The sequence below is a fragment of the Photinus pyralis genome, unplaced genomic scaffold (assembly GCF_008802855.1).
Source record: "Photinus pyralis isolate 1611_PpyrPB1 unplaced genomic scaffold, Ppyr1.3 Ppyr1.4_LG4, whole genome shotgun sequence".
NCBI lineage: Eukaryota > Metazoa > Arthropoda > Insecta > Coleoptera > Lampyridae > Photinus > Photinus pyralis.
The window spans coordinates 46437177-46455422 of NW_022170511.1; the positions used below are offsets into that span (position 1 = coordinate 46437177).

General features: G+C 36.0%; 1 protein-coding gene across 2 annotated transcripts; it reads right to left on the reverse strand.

Moving 5' to 3' along the window:
• Window positions 1-4263: 4263 nt before the first annotated feature.
• Window positions 4264-17101, reverse strand: LOC116168745. Of its 2 annotated transcripts, none has more exons than XM_031484715.1 (4): window positions 16979-17101; window positions 4816-4935; window positions 4551-4766; window positions 4264-4496 (listed from the first exon to the last, which is right to left on the reverse strand). In XM_031484715.1, the coding sequence occupies exons 1-4, from the start codon at window positions 17043-17045 to the stop codon at window positions 4411-4413; spliced, it is 489 nt and encodes a 162-aa protein (XP_031340575.1). In that variant the 5' UTR covers window positions 17046-17101; the 3' UTR covers window positions 4264-4410. The 2 variants fall into 2 exon arrangements, with proteins under 2 accessions (XP_031340575.1, XP_031340577.1); XM_031484717.1 differs by having other exon boundaries at window positions 4816-4932; window positions 16979-17090.
• Between the last annotated feature and the right edge of the window lie 1145 nt (window positions 17102-18246).

Here is an 18246-nt window from a genome sequence, read left to right on the forward strand (position 1 = left end):
AACTGATTGCGACTTAACTTTTAAATTGATAAACGTTAATTTAAGATAACAAAATGCCAAACACATTTTATCAACTAATTACGCGTTCTGGTTCTTGAAATAGAATCACGAATCTTCTCACATACGCGAGGATATTTTTTGAAACCCAGCTTAAAATGACGACAACGAATTGATTTCACACATTGATATTTATTCGGGGTTGCTCTTGAAGAAAACGCAAAACCTTTTGTATTGACGCGAAATGGTACTGGCTTGCACTCGAGCGCATTCAAAATGGCGCTATTTAAATCTCGCCCGTTAGAACGCAAAGAGCTTATCTGTTTAAACTAACCAACCTCCATCTTTGTCTCGTGCCTGGCTTTAAACAGAACGGAACGAAACTCTTAGGTTCAAAAAGATCGTGGCCACCACGTTTGCTTTCCCCGATACAGTTCTTGTTATCGTTTGTTATAGCCAGACATACCTTTGTTCATGTTCGCTATGAAGCGGTAGATGTGTAAATCTTCCTATGTTTAACAACATTATCACCAGTTCCCTTAATTCTGCGAAATAGGCAGTATTTTCTTAAGAATTGCTTCTTAATTTATTGAGATTGTTATTTATATATACGACCACAACGTCTGTGTGTGTGTCTCCAAATACGATGGCTTCGACGTTTACTGTCGTAATGCATTTTATGACTTTTGGCGTTTGTTTCAGATTGTTTCTTCGCTCTTTTAATACTTTTGTATAGTATGGTGTTGTGTAGTAGGTAGTGATAAGCGTAAATAGATCGTTGTATTTAGATGGTAGAACGGAGTGGGGCTTTAGTTTTGAAGGATAGACGAATTTTAGGAGGGCAATTCAGCGCATGTGGTGGAAAGTCGGGACGTTGATTAGGATACGATAGTGGTTAAAGTGCGAGGGGATTCTTGACACCAACGAATTTATGCCGACCAAAATTTTACTTAATAATATGATGGACCATTTTTACCATATACGGAAGTCATTCGTTCGTGGATAATATTTAGGCCTGTACAAGTACACCCTCAGTTATTGTTGTGCAAACTACGCCATGCGATGGACCACCCTGTATGTGCATTTACATTATTTTTAACGTTAAAAGTTGATTGTAATTAGAGATTGGACACTCCGGTCTCCGGTCGGTGCGATAAGAGGTTTATCGCTGCGTTAATCTAAGTAAAAGTAAACGTCTTATCGCCAAAGTAAGGAAATGCTTATTCTTCCGGAGACGCAGTATTTTGTTAAGGAGGAACGAAAGTGAAAACGGGACATTGATTTTAATAGAGAAGAAGACTTTAATCGAGGCTTTTCAGTCAAGTTTTTTTTGGTGTTTTGCCGTTATCGGGGGTTTTGAAGGGACAATCAGTCTTGTTTAATTGTAAAGTTTTTATAAAAGAAAGTAACCATTGATTATTTCTTATAAACTCTTTGAACTAATGAAGGTAATGTCCAACTGTTGGGGTGAGCACTTTATCCATATATTTATTAAACTCCAAAGTAAAATTTCCAGGGAGCCCATAGTAATAGAAGCAGCAATATCAAGGAAATGTGAGTGAAATAAGTGTTATGTGAAAAAGGAATTACAGATTTCCTAGCAGGAATAACTTCTAGTCATAATTACCACGTAAATGTAGGTACTAAAAAGATCGACTGACATTGCACATCCAAAAATTGAGTATGAAGGAATCATTGCCAATGGAAAATTGAACATCTATATCTATAACAATATAATTACTATAAAGCTAAATAACTATATGTCGTTCAAAATTGTTCTAGGTAAACTATCCTATTCTATAAATATTATAATTCTAACGGTAATCAAAGGGAAAGCATATGCTTTAAATTTGAAACAATTCCTTTGGTAAAACATTTTATATTTTTCGGGGCTCCTCTATTATTTCATGTAGGCTCATAACTAACTGATGTAGGATACCATTTCTCGCATTTAATATGGCGATTAAGAGTTTATTGATATTCAACTCATAATTCTCCCATAATAATGAAAATAAGTCCACAAACCTATCAATACTTCGTTTTTTCCCATATTATTGGCCATTAGCTCTGTTTTGTTGAAATATTCCAATAATTCTTGCACTTTTCTGCGGTGGATTTAAAAACATGTACCTAACGTACTTTCTAAAACTGAAGCTGGACCTTCTGCCGAATTTGAGATTTTTAATGTAGTGCTGGATCTGTCTCTCATTTGGGATGATTAATTAAGTTTTAGTATTTTATCAGATGAGTAGTGGCTTTGGAATAACAGTTGATCTGGGGACTGGAATTCACAATACTCGACAATATTCTAAGAAACTGCTGCGTCTACCTAAAGTCACTAAATCGTTTTTTCAAAAAACAGTCTTGTTCCTCGGTCCAAAATTTTGTAATTATTTTTTTAACCATTACTCTCAAAGTATATTTGAACTATCGGTTCGGGTGTTTAAGAAAAGAGCTAAGGAATTTTTATTTACTAAAACGATTACTGAGTTGGAAAACATGTATCTTATTTTAAGTTAATTTTACAGTTTGATTAATTTTGCTTGGTTTATGTTATACATCTTCATTTCCACCAATGCTTCACTAGAGATACGTTGCGTACATTTTATTGAGCTGAAAATATGTTCATTAAATTTAAATAGTTATATCTGTTGATCTCTATTTAGATTTCTATACGTGTGAATGGCGTTTGTATTATGATCTTGAATTTGCTTTTCCTCCCAGTGTTCAGAGCAATTTTATTCTCATTACTCTTACTGGTGTAGTATTATTTCACCTAGTACATTATCTTTAAGCTAAGTTTTCGTTTATTTTCGCACTGCCTTAATTTATACTTTATATAATTTTTAATTTTTTGTTGTGTTTACAGTTTTGTATCTAGGTTGGAATAAAGATTATTATTATTATTATTATTATTATTATTTGTCTTTCCCAAATTTTTATTGTAAACATCTGGCTTTGGCTTACATATACAGGGTGGTTCAGAACACCCGTCCGCCCGTTTATTAGGGACTTAAAAATGTTTAACAGATAGCTTAGGGATCTTACTGATATTGTTGTTCTTTATTGAAAATTGGATCCTCCAATCAACACTTTTGGGAGGGTAGGGGAGAAACTTTGTGATCTCTAGGAACCCACATTTTTTATTCTGAAGGCTCCTATAGATATCGTCCTTAGTGGTTGTAAAAAGGTTTTTGTATTAATTCTCAAGAAGATGATTGATCTAACTCCATGAGAATAAGGTGTTAGTAAATTGTATTCACTTTTCTATATCGTTTCATACATTAATAATATCCTGAGTAACGGTAATTAATTCCTAGCAAAATAAGAAGCTTCCGAAACACCACAGTTTAGTTGAACTCTTTGATTTTCATTAAAAAATACGTAAAATTCGAAAGAGAGGTCATTGTGGTCATTGTGTCAAGAAGCTGTAACCTTTTTGACAAATATTATATGAAACGATGAGGCAAAGTTCATTAAAAATTGAATCTTCAACGCCAACAAGTATAATAGTCATTATTAGGTAACGGAAAACCCTTTACGTAGTAAGGAAAAAAATTTTCCAAGATGTTCGGAGTTTCAATGTCTTCTGTGTAAGAGACGTAAAGACACAGATTTTTGCTGTCATTTATGAAGAAATTTTGAACTGGGTTCGATATCTCAAAATTTTGAATACAGCAACCTGTGAACGATATGCCCTTGACAATTTGCCTCTTCAACAAGGGATGAAAGCATGGTACCAGTAAGATGACGCTCCGGCCCACAATTAATAAATATTATTAAATTACCAGAAAATCACCAACTTTACTTTAGGTATAGGACAATGAATGAATCAAATGAAAATTTTGTCTAGAATTAATATCACAAATAAAAACAGGCCATTCTATTTGAAAATAGTTATTTGTACAACTAGTTTTGAAAGTGATACTTTTTTTCATGAATTTGCAGTCTGATTAATGAGGCCATCTACATAAATTTAAACAAACAATTTAGCACGATCTTAGTTACTATACTACTGCTACTCGAATCCATCCACCATCTCTTCATTTTTTTTCTTGTTATGTAGACCATCCAAATTTTGTATTAATTTTACTTTGCTAGTAAAGCACAGGTTAAGTGGAAGAGTACAAAGGACTTTAAGTCTCTTAACGAACCCCATAAGGTGGCCGGTCTAGGCGAGAAGTTCAAAATGTGATCAGAAGGGTTATTAATGCGGCTCATTTATTTTATATGAAGATCGATTACTTGAGTAAACAACAATTATCCACATAATTTTTATTAATAGTCCATTGTGGGAAGATTTACACACATAGTTATTAATTCAGATAAACCCTTAAACAGTTAGATCATAATAAAAATATCTGCTTATATACGAAACACGCCCAACTTTCATAAAATTTACATAACGTCATTTCACATTGATTTATTTAAATTACTCTCGTCTTCACCGTCGTCTTCAATCTCCTCAGCCGATTCTCGTCCCAGTCTGGGAGTATATTCTGAAAAACGAAACCGTTAGAATTGCCACCGTTTAGACGACAAAACTTCACCACCTCCAAAGTAAAGGTAAGCTGCCGGCGTGTCACCCTTGTACCTTTTTTGAACCCGACCAAGACGCGGGCCAAACCACAAGCCATTCCCGCCGCTTAAATCGCTCCTCTTATCCATTCCGTTCGGATCGGCGCCTTGAACGTACTCCAGCGTTCCCGAACGTCCAACCCCCGGGAATGTCACTATTGTGCGTCCCGATTTCGCGTGTTTGACTGGTTCTGTAACACGATCTAATTACGCCGGTCAAATTGAAATTAACGCCCTTACCGTTACTTTCATATTCGGAAAGTGTGAAGTGGGGATGTCCGGAACGTCCGGTTCGTAGAAATGGGATGATTCCGGCGTACGGTGACACTTTTGTGCGTTTCGGTCCTCTTGAAGGTTCTTCTGAAACAGATGCATTTATTATTGTTGAGGATTATGCTCGATATGACTCAAAATTGGTAATATAAACGAAAGTTGGATGAGAGCCAAGAGGACATCCATAGAAGGTAAAAACTTCAATGCCAAGAAGGAACTTTGCCATTTTTCAATTATTTAGATTGTTCAATTATTTAGATTATAAAAGCTTGAGATTTTCATACATGGCTTGCGAGTTTTCATTACTGTATTAGTCACAATGCAATATATTGTTTAACATGCTCTCTTTCCTACCTAGTAGCTCGCGAAATTGTCAACCATTATAATTTCATTTGCCTGTCAGGAAAGCATTTACGTTTTTATATAATTGTGTTTTTATTAAGGGTTTATTTCTTTTTAATTTACGGAATTTCAAAGCTCCATTTAATAAGGAATGACATTGCTAAGAATTTAATTAGTGAGTTTTTCGGCGATTTAAAATTGGATCAAAGGTGATGACTTTTTTATTAATTTAAACCGTAGCTCAAAAGATTTTCAATAATATTTTCTAGATCATTCCCGCGACTATTCATTAAAAAAAAATTAATCAGGATAGGAAATTAACACAAGAGAAAAGCCCTGTTTTCTTGCGTTAAATTTAATTTACAATTAATTTAAAGGTGTTTAAGAGTAATAAAACAAATTTAACCCTTCTTTTAACTAAATGGGGAAACCTCGAAATACTGAATTAGACAAATACGAGGGGATTATGTAGAAAGGGACTAGAAAGAAAGTTGTAGAGTTTTTCACGATCTACAACTTTTCCATTGAACACTTTTGTCTCTGATCTCAACTTTTGCCGTAAATTTCCGTCATACGATTTTCACCCTCCGTAAAAACTTAGTCCCACCTCCTGCTCACGTATTTATTTTTTTTATATTTGTTATAGACCATTTTAACGTATCAACTTGACACTAGCTCTATTAAAACAATTTTCTTTATTAATTTTCCCGCTGAACAATGCTCTATTTAGTGATGGAGATCCGTTATGCGCTCTCTGCATCGAATATTCTTTCGTTTGAGGATCTCGGTGATACACCCAGGTTTCATCGCCGGTGGAAATTGTCTGTCATGGAAAATGAAAACTCTAATTTAAAGTTGATGATAATACCCCATTCACAATTGCGCTTTCTCTTACATTTTTGTCTCAGAATCCGCAGCAAGTAAAAGGACTAAACTTTAGTTTTTTAAAATTATTTCCAAAATTTCTACTCCAAAAGGATGCAAAAACAGGGTGGTATGAGAAACAGTTCTAATTTCGACAATATTTGGTACCTATGGCTTTTCAACATACTTGCCTATACCGAATCCAAAATAAGTTGCTGAAGATGAAACAAAAAATTGATCTTTTACTGCAAAATGGTCAGATATTTATTAAATGTGGTGGGCTTGCTCTTTATTTATTTTACAACGAGACATTCGAGCAGTTCTTTTTTTCTAAAAGGAATGGGAATAATCGAACATATGCTGGGCTCGATAAAAAGTGATAGTTATAAAGAACACAAAAGGTGCTTCAAGTAATTCACTGAATATTCGAGTGAAGAATTTTTCTGATCGCATGTCTTTTTCGAATCGGAATAATTATTAGAAATCCAATGTGTGACGTCCATGTTAAAGAGAAGGTCGCAGCTACCGTGGTGTACGCATTGGTGTAAGAAGGTGCATTTATGCGCTCTCTTCATGTGATAGAAGCAGATAGAAATATTAGTTACATCAATTTCAATTAAGGGTAGTCTTGACTTAATTTTTGTAGGTAACCCATTTGTAATGTGTTTGTTTTACATATCAAAATTACTACAAAAAATTATATCATTCGGTAAACCAGATGGGAGAAGGTTGTGCCAAATTTAGTCGTGTTCGGAATTTGTCTCGTCGCTTAGGAACATTTCTGCAAAATCAAAAAGGACATATCCGAAAAATCAAAAATTTTCAATGTACGATGTTTCAGTATACATATAGATAACAGGCGTGGAAAACATTTTTCGGCTTGCTGTAATTTCAAGATATCCGCGTACGCATTAAATTACATTGACCGTTTAAGCACCTGTTTTAAGTTGTAGTCACTGATTCACCATTTAATCACGAAGCAAACAGAAACCCTGATATCAGTTCAGTTTCTAATTCGTTGCGAATCGGGCGTGTTGATATTTCCCTCTTCTGTTTGTCTTTGTTTATTGTTCAATGAATTCCTTCTATTTGAGTGAGGCGTGCGACGTGGCATTGTAAGTTTTCTTCATTATTTTGGTTCTTATAACTGTAGGACACAAAAAAGGGAATAGAATGGTGCGTCACCTCTCTTTCAGCTCAACGAAATAAGTTGTAATGAATGTGTTAGGTTGAGAAAAGGAGGTTCGGAATCGATTTTTGGAGTTTTTGTCCAGTAGTTAACGAGCGCTCAAGGAGGGCTAAGGCTCATAAACTTTGTTTTATAACATATCCACAACAACGTTGCAAGGGAGTGGTATAAGGGGACAACTTAACGCACCAAAAAAAAACAAGGTGTACCAAAATAATTATAGCCCAGACAGGTAATAAAAATTGGGTGCCGAAATACGCTTTCATGGGGTACTGATGCCGATTTTGGCGTTTCTGCCCTCAACGAACTCTGAATCTGTACTTTTTATCCAAAAAAGCTTTCATTTCCGATACGACAGAGTAGCATATTTTTCTGTTATAATCGGAGGGTTTTTCACAAAATGCCTACACCTCAGAGCACTGCAACATCCAGGTATTTTTCCCAAGTTGTGGCACCGTTTTATTAAAAATTTCTTTTTGGCTTCTACAGTAGGGGAGAGTTTGAATTTGACAGTGTAACTTAAAGGTTAAATTTAGTAACAGTGTATTTTAAATATTAAAGTGCGTGAAATTATTTAGCATGGTAGGCAATGAATTGAGATATGTGCGTGAAAAATTATGACTTACGAAGTAGGGAATGTAAAGGAAGCATTCGCTCTATAACAGCAGTTAATTTAACATGAACGTATGAACTTGGCAATTTATAAGCAACCATTACCGATACAAATTTGTGATTTAATAGCGGTTGGTCCTATAATTAATGGTTCGGCAAATTAAAAAGGTATTTTTCCAAATACCATCCTATTATTTGTAACCATCCTTTACAGTACCTACTCTTAATTTGGATTTCATTTTTTCGAATTTGTATAGATACCTATGTACAGTTTGGATTTTTTTAAAGGTTCGAGTAGTTCAAGCGTGATATATTAGAGGGTCGAATTTTCCAATAAATTATATGATTGGTGGAATTAGCGATCGGTTTTTGCTGCGTCCTGCGAATCCTACTAGTCCAGTAGGAAAGTATACCTTGAACGCCCGGACGATTCTAATAATTTTCATTGGATTCGCCATAAAAAGTTGTATTAGAATCGACAACGGTGCCGGCGAAAATCCTGCCGAAAGCAATTTAAAAAAAATTAACTTCGCCCCTTATTTTTGGAAAATGTACTTTATTGTCCCGGACGTTCAGGAAGAATACTAAAGGGTGCATATGGATGAGTTTTATCGGAAAAAGTCACGGTGCCGGGGCGCAACTTGCCGCAACCCTTGGCACCGCGACTACAAATGGGGTGGTAAATCGTACTAAACTACCTTTTTCTCCCGGACCAAAATGACCTATATGAAATATGTAGCTTGCGATTATACGAATATAAAAAACCAACGGTGCCGACTCTCAGGATGCCGGAAGTCCTCGGCACCGTCGATGGAATCCGGGCGCGCGCGAACCTATTGACATTGCGAAAATTGAAAAATTGCAAGAATTCACGTCACTTAAGTATGTATTCGGTGAAAAAATGTAACAGAGTGGATACCGCGAAATCAAATATGTCCCACAAAATTTTCTCGACGAGAAAAGATTCTGAGAAACTCGTCAAGAAAATCAGAGGATTTGATTCGTGTACCATTCCGCCTTGTAGTACAGGCAAATTGTCCAAAATAGACAAGAAAATTGCGAAGTGGTTGAAACTTGGTTTAAGACGTTTGAAAATATGTATATTTCAAGGAACCGAGGAGTCCCTAACCACAAGAGGTGTGCCGGAGTGGTCATGCTCAAAAACTGCTTCTTGGTTTGAAATCGGCATTTTAAAAAAGATTACAAATTAAAACTGCACTTTCTGAATGTAAACACAGCAGAATAATTTTCAAATTACGCTGTTATTATTATTTGATAACGCATCGTGTTTCATTTGTTTAATTTTCCAAGGCCTACCTAAGAGTGTAGGGTGCTTTTCCAAACAATCTTTCGCGCCATCGACAAATACCGGAAATACGTCAAAAGTAAATTTAAGATTCAATTTAAGCATTTTAATTAATTAATCTCATTTTCCCAATATTTGAGGTTAGGAACGAGATTTTGAAAAACGGTTTTCACTGTTCTCTTTGGATGTTATTTGGCTACTTTTTCATAAAGAAAAAGTCATATCATTCCATTTGATTTTTTTGATTTTTTTAGGATTTTGAATCATTGTGTCAAAATTAGCCCCCTGGCGGAGAAGGCCTTGGAAAATTAAACAAATGAAACACGATGCGTTATCAAATAATAATAACAGCCATAATTTGAAAATTATTCTGCTGTGTTTACATTCAGAAAGTGCAGTTTTAATTTTTAATCTTTTTTAAAATGCCGATTTCAAACCAAGAAGCAGTTTTTGAGCATGACCACTCCGGCACACCTCTTGTGGTTAGGGACTTCTCGGTTCCTTGAGATATACATATTTTCAAACGTCTTAAACCAAGTTTCAACCACTTTGCAATTTTCTTGTCTATTTTGGACAATTTGCCTGTACTACAAGGCGGAATGGTACACGAATCAAATCCTCTGATTTTCTTGACGAGTTTCTCAGAATCTTTTCTCGTCGAGAAAATTTTGTGGAACATATTTGATCTCGCGGTATCCACGCTGTTACATTTTTTCACCGAATACATACTTAAGTGACGTGAATTCTTGCAATTTTTCAATTTTCGCAATGTCAATAGGTTCGCGCGCGCCCGGATTCCATCGACGGTGCCGAGGACTTCCGGCATCCTGAGAGTCGGCACCGTTGGTTTTTTATATTCGTATAATCGCAAGCTACATATTTCATATAGGTCATTTTGGTCCGGGAGAAAAAGGTAGTTTAGTACGATTTACCACCCCATTTGTAGTCGCGGTGCCAAGGGTTGCGGCAAGTTGCGCCCCGGCACCGTGACTTTTTCCGATAAAACTCATCCATATGCACCCTTTAGTACTCTTCCTGAACGTCCGGGACAATAAAGTACATTTTCCAAAAATAAGGGGCGAATTTAATTTTTTTTTAATTGCTTTCGGCAGGATTTTCGCCGGCACCGTTGTCGATTCTAATACAACTTTTTATGGCGAATCCAATGAAAATTATTAGAATCGTCCGGGCGTTCAAGGTATACTTTCCTACTGGGCTCTTGGACTATACAGTGGGCTGAACTTTTAATAACTTGGGAAAGTCTCGTTCCAAAATGGTTTTGGGGGTTGTGCATAATAAGCACGAGGTCATTTCGGTACCGTGAGAAATGAAACGTGGCATACGTTAATTGCACTTGGGATTGACCTAGCTCTCATTTAATTGGTGGTACAGAAACGGAGAAGACCAATCAACCATTAAATATGATCGCGTTTCATGAATTAAAACTCATTTGCTGGGTGGTAGTAAATCAATTTGGATAGTAGGGGAGATTTGGCAGGCATTCCTTCTTGGCCTACGAGATAGTACCTCGTGCGTGGTTCAAAGATATTAGTTTATTTCTAGCGCAAATTAAAAGATCAATTCGCTTCTGGCCTGCGGAAGCGTTAACCGTATAGCTCAGAGCAAAAAAAGTCAATATTACGGAGTTACTTGAATATTTCTGGAAAGTTAGCCACACCTTTTATCGCAAAAAATCTAGACAAAAAGTGGTCTGAAAACGAATTGTATTTTTCGGATTGTGGATTAAATGATAATAATATGCGGGTTTTTAAATCAAATGAGTAGAAAATCCGTTTCAACATTAGTAAATAAGTATAAATTAGATAAAGTGCATCGTTTAAACCGAAATAGCTTAGTGAACAGTTTAGTTGGCGCTATTAAAGGTTTGGAATAACCAATAAATATATTTCTTCCAGACCCCTTAATCTTTCTTTGTGAGTAGGTACCCTCCTCCGACAATCCGCTCTTGAGATATAAGGCATTATATCCGTTCACGATAAGAGGTCGTGCAGAAGGACTATGGTTGGTAGAAATTAATTCCTTTCATTACAGTACCATGAAGGACAATCCCCATATTTTGATAGGGGGTAAGAAGGAAGGACGGCAGTTGGTAGAGAACAGTTCCATTTGTTGAGAGATTTAATTAGAGTACCATGAAAAATAAAATCTCTCTCCCCTCCCACGTTTCCCCCTGCCAGTCACTGATCTGGAAGTTATACTTTGTACAAACCAATTCATTTTTCAAAATTTTGACTTGACATCATTGAAGGCATGCGTATGCATAAAATCTGAGATAAATTGGTTGTCGCATGTAAAAGTTATAATAAATTCATGGCCGTCTGGCACACCTTCAAGACATAGGCTAACTATTGCAAAAATTGCAGGAGAATAGGAAAGTTCAAAACCAACAGAAATGGACAAGCAGATAGACAGACGGACGGACAATACGCCCTCGTGTGAGGTCGAAGGGACTTCAGCGCATTTTTGTGTGGCAGATCAGTATTCTATTAGCCACCATCAATAAGATCTTGTCGAAGGCTACCATTCCCTTTGCCGGTACACGCTTCCGACGTCCCGTTCACCCGCAATTCGTATTTTGGTGGATTTCACTAAAAACCATCCCCCAATAGTACTCAATTTTTGGGCCACTTCTCGTAGCTCAAGCTTCTATTAGCGGAACGAGAAACAGAGACCGCGATTGGAACCTTAAGAAACTTTAACGGCAGCGGAAGATAACTGGGTGCCCAAAATGGACCACCTCGCGAAGACTTCCACAGGCCCGCATTTGCTGCCAGCCAGCCAAAGTGAGATTAAAAGTTACCTTTTACAAATAAATTTGCAAAAATTCACTAAAAAAGGAATGATAATATCCAGAAGTCTCCTCACGAATGTATCTCGCAACTAAAGGAAAATTTCTCTCAACTGTCATTGTCCACTAAGAATATTAGCTTTAGAAAAATACATCTACGAAATACATGGGCGCCGCTACTAAAGGGCAAGGGGGGGCCCGGGCCCCTCCCTGGGATTTGAGAAATCACTTAATCCCTTTTAGAAAATGTTGAAAGCTCACAATAAAACCAGAACACAGCCACCTTTCTCTGTCCCATCGCTGTTCGGTGACAAAGCAAAAGTAGGTAAACCTTTTATAACCTTATTGAGTTACCTCAATGTCCATAAAGTTGCTATATTGTATAGACTATAGAGATTAAATTAACCGAAGACCGCAAGGTGGCGTTTTGTTTTGGAAAAACATCAATGACAATATTGTCATGTCACTTACATATTTCGGTTCGGCGGTTTTTAGCGCATTTTTCAAAAGGAAAACGAACGCTATTGTCCGCACTTTGTCCGTCTTTACCATTACTAGTCCTCCACTTTAAGCTTTTTCGTTGTGGTTTCTTTCTTATACAGTGTAGCACAGCCTCGAGGCCAGAACGACAAAAGACTTTTGGATTAGTCACTTCCTTCCCGACCCCGAGCTACGAGTATTATTACTGATTCTGTGCGGGGAAAATGCGCTTTCGTTGGTCGCGAGTGACCACTTTTTTAACTTGTTATGGAATAGATGCACATAAAGTGATGAATATACGAAGAATCGCATACGATTCAGTAGGGGAATTTTGTTACTCAGCTCGTATTGGGAAACCAGACTTTTCATCCGGCTCATATTCAATAGCACTGATTCTTGAACTCGTAGAAATCGATTGGCGAACATTTGACATCGCTGTGTCTTTTCGTTCTTGAGTTAGACGGGGAACAGGCGCACAGGCGGACAAAACCATCACGTAAGAGGAATTTTTATTCTTCCGATTACATTGTTTTACCCTACTCTACATTCGACATTGTAATCAATAACATTATGGTTGGTAATTTGTTATAGTTGTGAGTAGAAAAATTATGCAGACACAGTTTAATGTTACAATTTGCCCTCGAATTTGCCTTACGCACTGTAATTTTTATCACCTGCACGTTAGTAAGAGAGGTATTGCATTGGGGCAAAAAATGACCCCCCCCCCTACTTTTTTTCGGAAATACACGTTTTGAAGCACCAGGATTCCGAATCCAACAACATTTTGATGATGTCGGTCTGTCTGTAGTGTACTGTTATTGTAACCAAATTTGGTACACATATTCTTAGATATAAAAGGAAGAGCTGAAAAGCTTTCGGGGAGAATAGCGCATGCGCAAGTGTGTTAAACTCTCATTAACGGCTAAACGGCTGAACCGATTGGAACCAAATTTGGTACACATATTTTTGGACCTAAAAGAAGGTACAACGCGCATGCGCCGGTGTGCAAGTGGTATCTGTGCTAACCACAGCAAATTTTATAATATAGTGCTATTAATTTCATTTTTTTTTCAGTAAATACTGTAACTTGTTACTTTTGTTCTTGTTTTCTTTTGTGTCTAATATGTACCTATTACACTATTACACCAAGTGGTTTTTATTGGATATATGATTTAGCTGCGTATCCTATTGAGTGACTAATTTAAAAATAGTATTAGGTAACATTTTCTATTCCAAAAATGTAAGGGCCCCTCCCTAGCGCATTTTCTTCCGGCGCCCCTGACGAAATAGTTTCCCAAACGAAAAAGAAAAAAATTGGTCCAGGAAGAAAATCTGCCGCATGAAAAATTCGAATCGGAATCAATAATCATCTTGTGAAATATTATATCGGGTGTACACTTCACATACAGATACAGAATATACGACAATCCGACAATATGCGCTGAACGTTTTGAGGACGAATACAACACCGGGGAGATCTCTGCGCTTCGAAGGTCTTATGATATGTGTAGAGGGTAAGTCCATACGCTCCAGAGCCCCCGGTACTTCAAAACTTTTAGCCTTCAGAACTCTGCTTTTCATAAAGGACATCGTATCTTCCTTTTCTAAGGAATATTCGAACCGGGGGGTCGTGGAGGAATGGAATGTCCCCAGAAAAAAGGAAAGATTCAATGTTCATTTCCGTACACATATCATAAGATCTTCGAGGTCCCGGTGCTACATTCATATTTCAAAATGTCTAAGGACTCTGTTATAGATTTCATCATTGAATAAAGAAGATTATTTATTCAATGATTTCATAATGGACAACCGAATCTTCCTTTCCTAAGGATTATCCCAACCTGGGGGGTCTGGGAGGTATGTAATACCCTCCAGGAAAGAAGCAAAGATTCAATGTTTTATTTCCGTACACATATCATAAGATTTTCGAAACATCAATTTATGCTAAACTCGGAATTTCGATTGGTGACTCACTTAATAAACTTTAAGGAAGATTTGCCGTCAAAGTAGGAATCTTAACTGATGATGCACTTAATAAATACAGAATTTTTTATACCCGTGAATTTTTCCAAATTTAGAGAAGATCCCGAATAGGTACGTTGGGGGCAGAATTTCTGGAGATTTGCTGTTCGTTTTAGTTCGACGTCACCATTCCCAAGCTGTATTGTAAGGGAATATACCATCTTCGAAGAATCGTCTAAATGGAGGTACTGTAGATTTCAATATCTATAAAAACAATAGAGGCTTGACCTTTTTATGGAATTTCCTTTTAATAAATTGCATCCAATCCAATCCAATCAATTGGCAATTTAAAATCAGCATTAATGACATATATTTGTGACTAACGAACGCATTTATTTAAAATCCATTTGGTTACATTGAATTTTAGTGGCTGTTAGGACCAAGGATGTAAAAAAAGTCCAAGTTTGGTATCGTTTTTTCGTATAAATTGAAGATGCCGAATTCATTTTTGGTATCATATTGACACTGTTCCGAAACAAAAACATAAATTTTTTTTACCTTGATTAGATTATGCAACAAAACTTTCCTTCTTCTCCCTTTTCTCATGGATTTCGAAATTAAACTTATTTCTTTCCTTTTTTAGCTATCTGAATGCAGGTAATAAATATAAAGAACTAAACCATATAAATTTGGTTATATTGACCATATAAATATTAGATCTAGTTTACTCGTTGATTTAGAACGTTACTATCTACAACCCTTATTTCTGGTTAATTACCCCAATTTAAACTATCCTCACACTCGCAGCAAAATTTTTGGCGCAAACAAATACATTCATTGCAGATAACAAAAGGTTTATCTAGAATCAATATTCATTAATTGTTGTTTTCGTTGTGAAATGGGGAATTTAAAATTTATTAAAGCTAGCCGTGGCCCAGTTTCCCTTTTATACTATGCAACCCTGTTGCAGGGTGTATTTGGGACACTTCGGGCCTTTTTCGAAAATGCACATCATTTATTCCTGTTTTGTGGTAAAACATAAGGTTTTCCAGTTCTCTCTAAATTGGTGGAAGGATTACCTTCTTCACATTCTCTTATTGCACTGTATAAGGTTGACAGACTCATTTTTAATCTCTGGACAAGTTCACAATGTCACTTTTGAGTAACCGTTCAACTAGGCTGTAGATATTCTTGCGGATTTTAGGTTTGTGCAACTTAATTATTGAAACAATTGTGTAGAAGTCAAATTTCGTACACAGATGGACCATGTAAGCTATGAAAGAAGTGTATAGATTTTGGTGAATTTATTATGATTATGAAAAAAACCTAGAAAATAACGTATAATTTAGAGGCATGTTATAAAATACCCATTACCTACACCCGTGCGTAAGGAAAAAAATTAGAATAGATCATGTACTTTGGAAGTGATAATTATCTACAGACTACAAATATGAAAACTGTCAACATTCGTCGTTTTAGATTTTGCCTTATTTTTACTTTGAAATTCACGGAGGTCGTAGAAGAAGTATGGTACGTAATTCGTAGAATTGCATTTTTTCTACTCACTTGTAATACGCACTGCAAATTGTACCAGAAAAATTACAGCTAAGGGAATCGTAGGGATATGCTTCTAATTTTGGTTCCAGTATAAAATGATAGTACAGAAATGTAATTCCTATTATACAACATAAGGGGTACATAAAAAAATCATTAAATATTCACCACTCAATGCCGGTTTTTCATTGTACCATTAAATTGATCTCATATAGATATACGAATGCATTTGTTTCCATAGAAACGAATTGTCCGAGTTAACAATAACAGATATTAACGGATTTAAAAATGAACAAATGCGACAATTTTAATAATATTAAAAATTTGGAAAAATAATTAAATAAGGTATTGTTAGCAACGGTAAATTCTTTTAGAGTTTGTTGCCTGTTATATAGCCATTTATTCCATGCATTTGATCCGTTTTTTAAACCATACGTAGCCCATATGTTTAAATGAAAAAAAATTCCCTAATGGAAAGTTTTCAAGAAAAACATTCCCTGTAGGTTTCCATTTTTTATTGGCCCAAATCCATTTTGATAAAGAACAGAGAAACAATCTTCTGAAATCAACATTTTTTTATATCTTCATGATTTTTAAATACTGTTTTCAGTTGAATCCCCTTTGAAATTAACGTGTGAGCTCAATTACAATGAAAAACATTTCCAGTATTTTCAGAAAAAGAATTAGAGAGGAACATATCCTATTTAGATACGACTTTCAAGCGTCGTAATGCAACATAATTCTCTTTTATCCAATTTTTACATGTCTACATTATACGCCTTACTTCTTATCGTTTTAGAGTATAGGGTTTTTTAAAAGGTTTATAGCTGTGGAGGGGCGTCATGCATATATATCACTAATTAAAAAAACTATCGGACATCTAAACAAATCATACTCCTTTGCAACATTAATTAACTAGGGTATAGCATTGAATAAAAACACTATTCAATGTATAGTAAGGTATAGTAAGCGACTTTAAAAATTGAAACACCTTCAATAGCCAAAAACTTACCCTCTCCGGTACAGACGACCGCAAGATACATTAGAAAACAAAGTTGAAACTGGTACACCCTTTTCATACTGAAAAATAATAGTAACACCGAAACTGAAGCTCTACAAGTGCTATTTTGTTTATGTAATTTCATCCAAATCGGGCGCCTTTTATATGCGAATAAACCCTCGGGGGTGTTTCACAGTGTCAGTCCATGAGTTTGCGCTCGAAGAAAATACGAAAGCAGCGATTTTTAAATAGTTTCAGGATTACCTGCAACATAATTAAGGCTGACTGCTGGAAATGATGTGCTAATCAGCATTAAACGCCCCAAGTAATTGTTTTCATTAGCATTTTCTTCAGGAGGTTATACTTAGTTTAACTTAATTTTCTGCGCTTTAACACGTCGTTGTTTGATATTATTGGACAAACAACCCTTAAACGCTGTATTTTATATAAATTTAGAACCCATTTAATTTTATTTCGTTACTTTACGTTGTACTCTTTCATTTTGTGCATTTTGTAAAATCTGATTAAATGCATAGTAACTTTTGATATAGCTTCGTTAAAAGATCATTCGAAAATCATAATGAATCACCGATTGCAATTTGCAAAGTGATTAAAAAAACTGAGTGAAAATTCTGCACGGACAATAAGGGTGTTGTAATCTGCCTACATTTATGTGTTACAATATATTGTCAGGTGTAGTCTTATACACCACCGTTTTTAAATGTCTCTAAAGCGGAGTCAAGTCGTGGTAGCCATTCTATGCCACCTCCTTCTCTGCCAATCCATGGACCTGGAAACCGTACATTTAGCGAACAGCATAATGTGGCGAAGCTCCCTCTTGCTGAAACCAAGCAAATATGACCCACGTTCGGGGAGCCAATAAAAATGCTGTGTGTAATGGTCCTGGTCAAAGTGAACCATACACAAAACACCCCAAACCTAACTAGCTCACTAATTAAAACTCTCCCAGTACACATCGCGTATCCCGGCACAAACATTCAATTTTGACTTTAAATTCCAGATTCAAAGCAAACAATGGTCACGATGAAATTCCTTGAACTCCAAAAGGATCACTGACCAAAGACTCTTGAAATAAACTTTATCATAATAATTAAGCATGAGTCATGTATCTGAGTCGTTAAAGGGGTCGCATAAACACACGACTTTTCGAATAAACAAAATTTATTGTGCGACCACAAATGAAAATAAACTTAAAATTCTACTTCAAAATCCGAATAAACGAACCCCCCACGAGCGATGAAACGAATGCTGTCCATTTA

What these genes read in the sequence shown, in the direction of transcription:
- LOC116168745 (XM_031484715.1), bottom strand. Translation starts at nt 17,045, where the DNA reads ATGAAAAGGGTGTACCAGTTTCAACTTTGTTTTCTAATGTATCTTGCG. An exon ending in GGTCGTCTGTACCGGAGAGG is followed by an intron (nt 4,936 to 16,978) that starts GTAAGTTTTTGG and finishes CATCTGTTTCAG; the next exon opens with AAGAACCTTCAAGAGGACCG. An exon ending in TTCCGAATATGAAAGTAACG is followed by an intron (nt 4,767 to 4,815) that starts GTAAGGGCGTTA and finishes ATCGTGTTACAG; the next exon opens with AACCAGTCAAACACGCGAAA.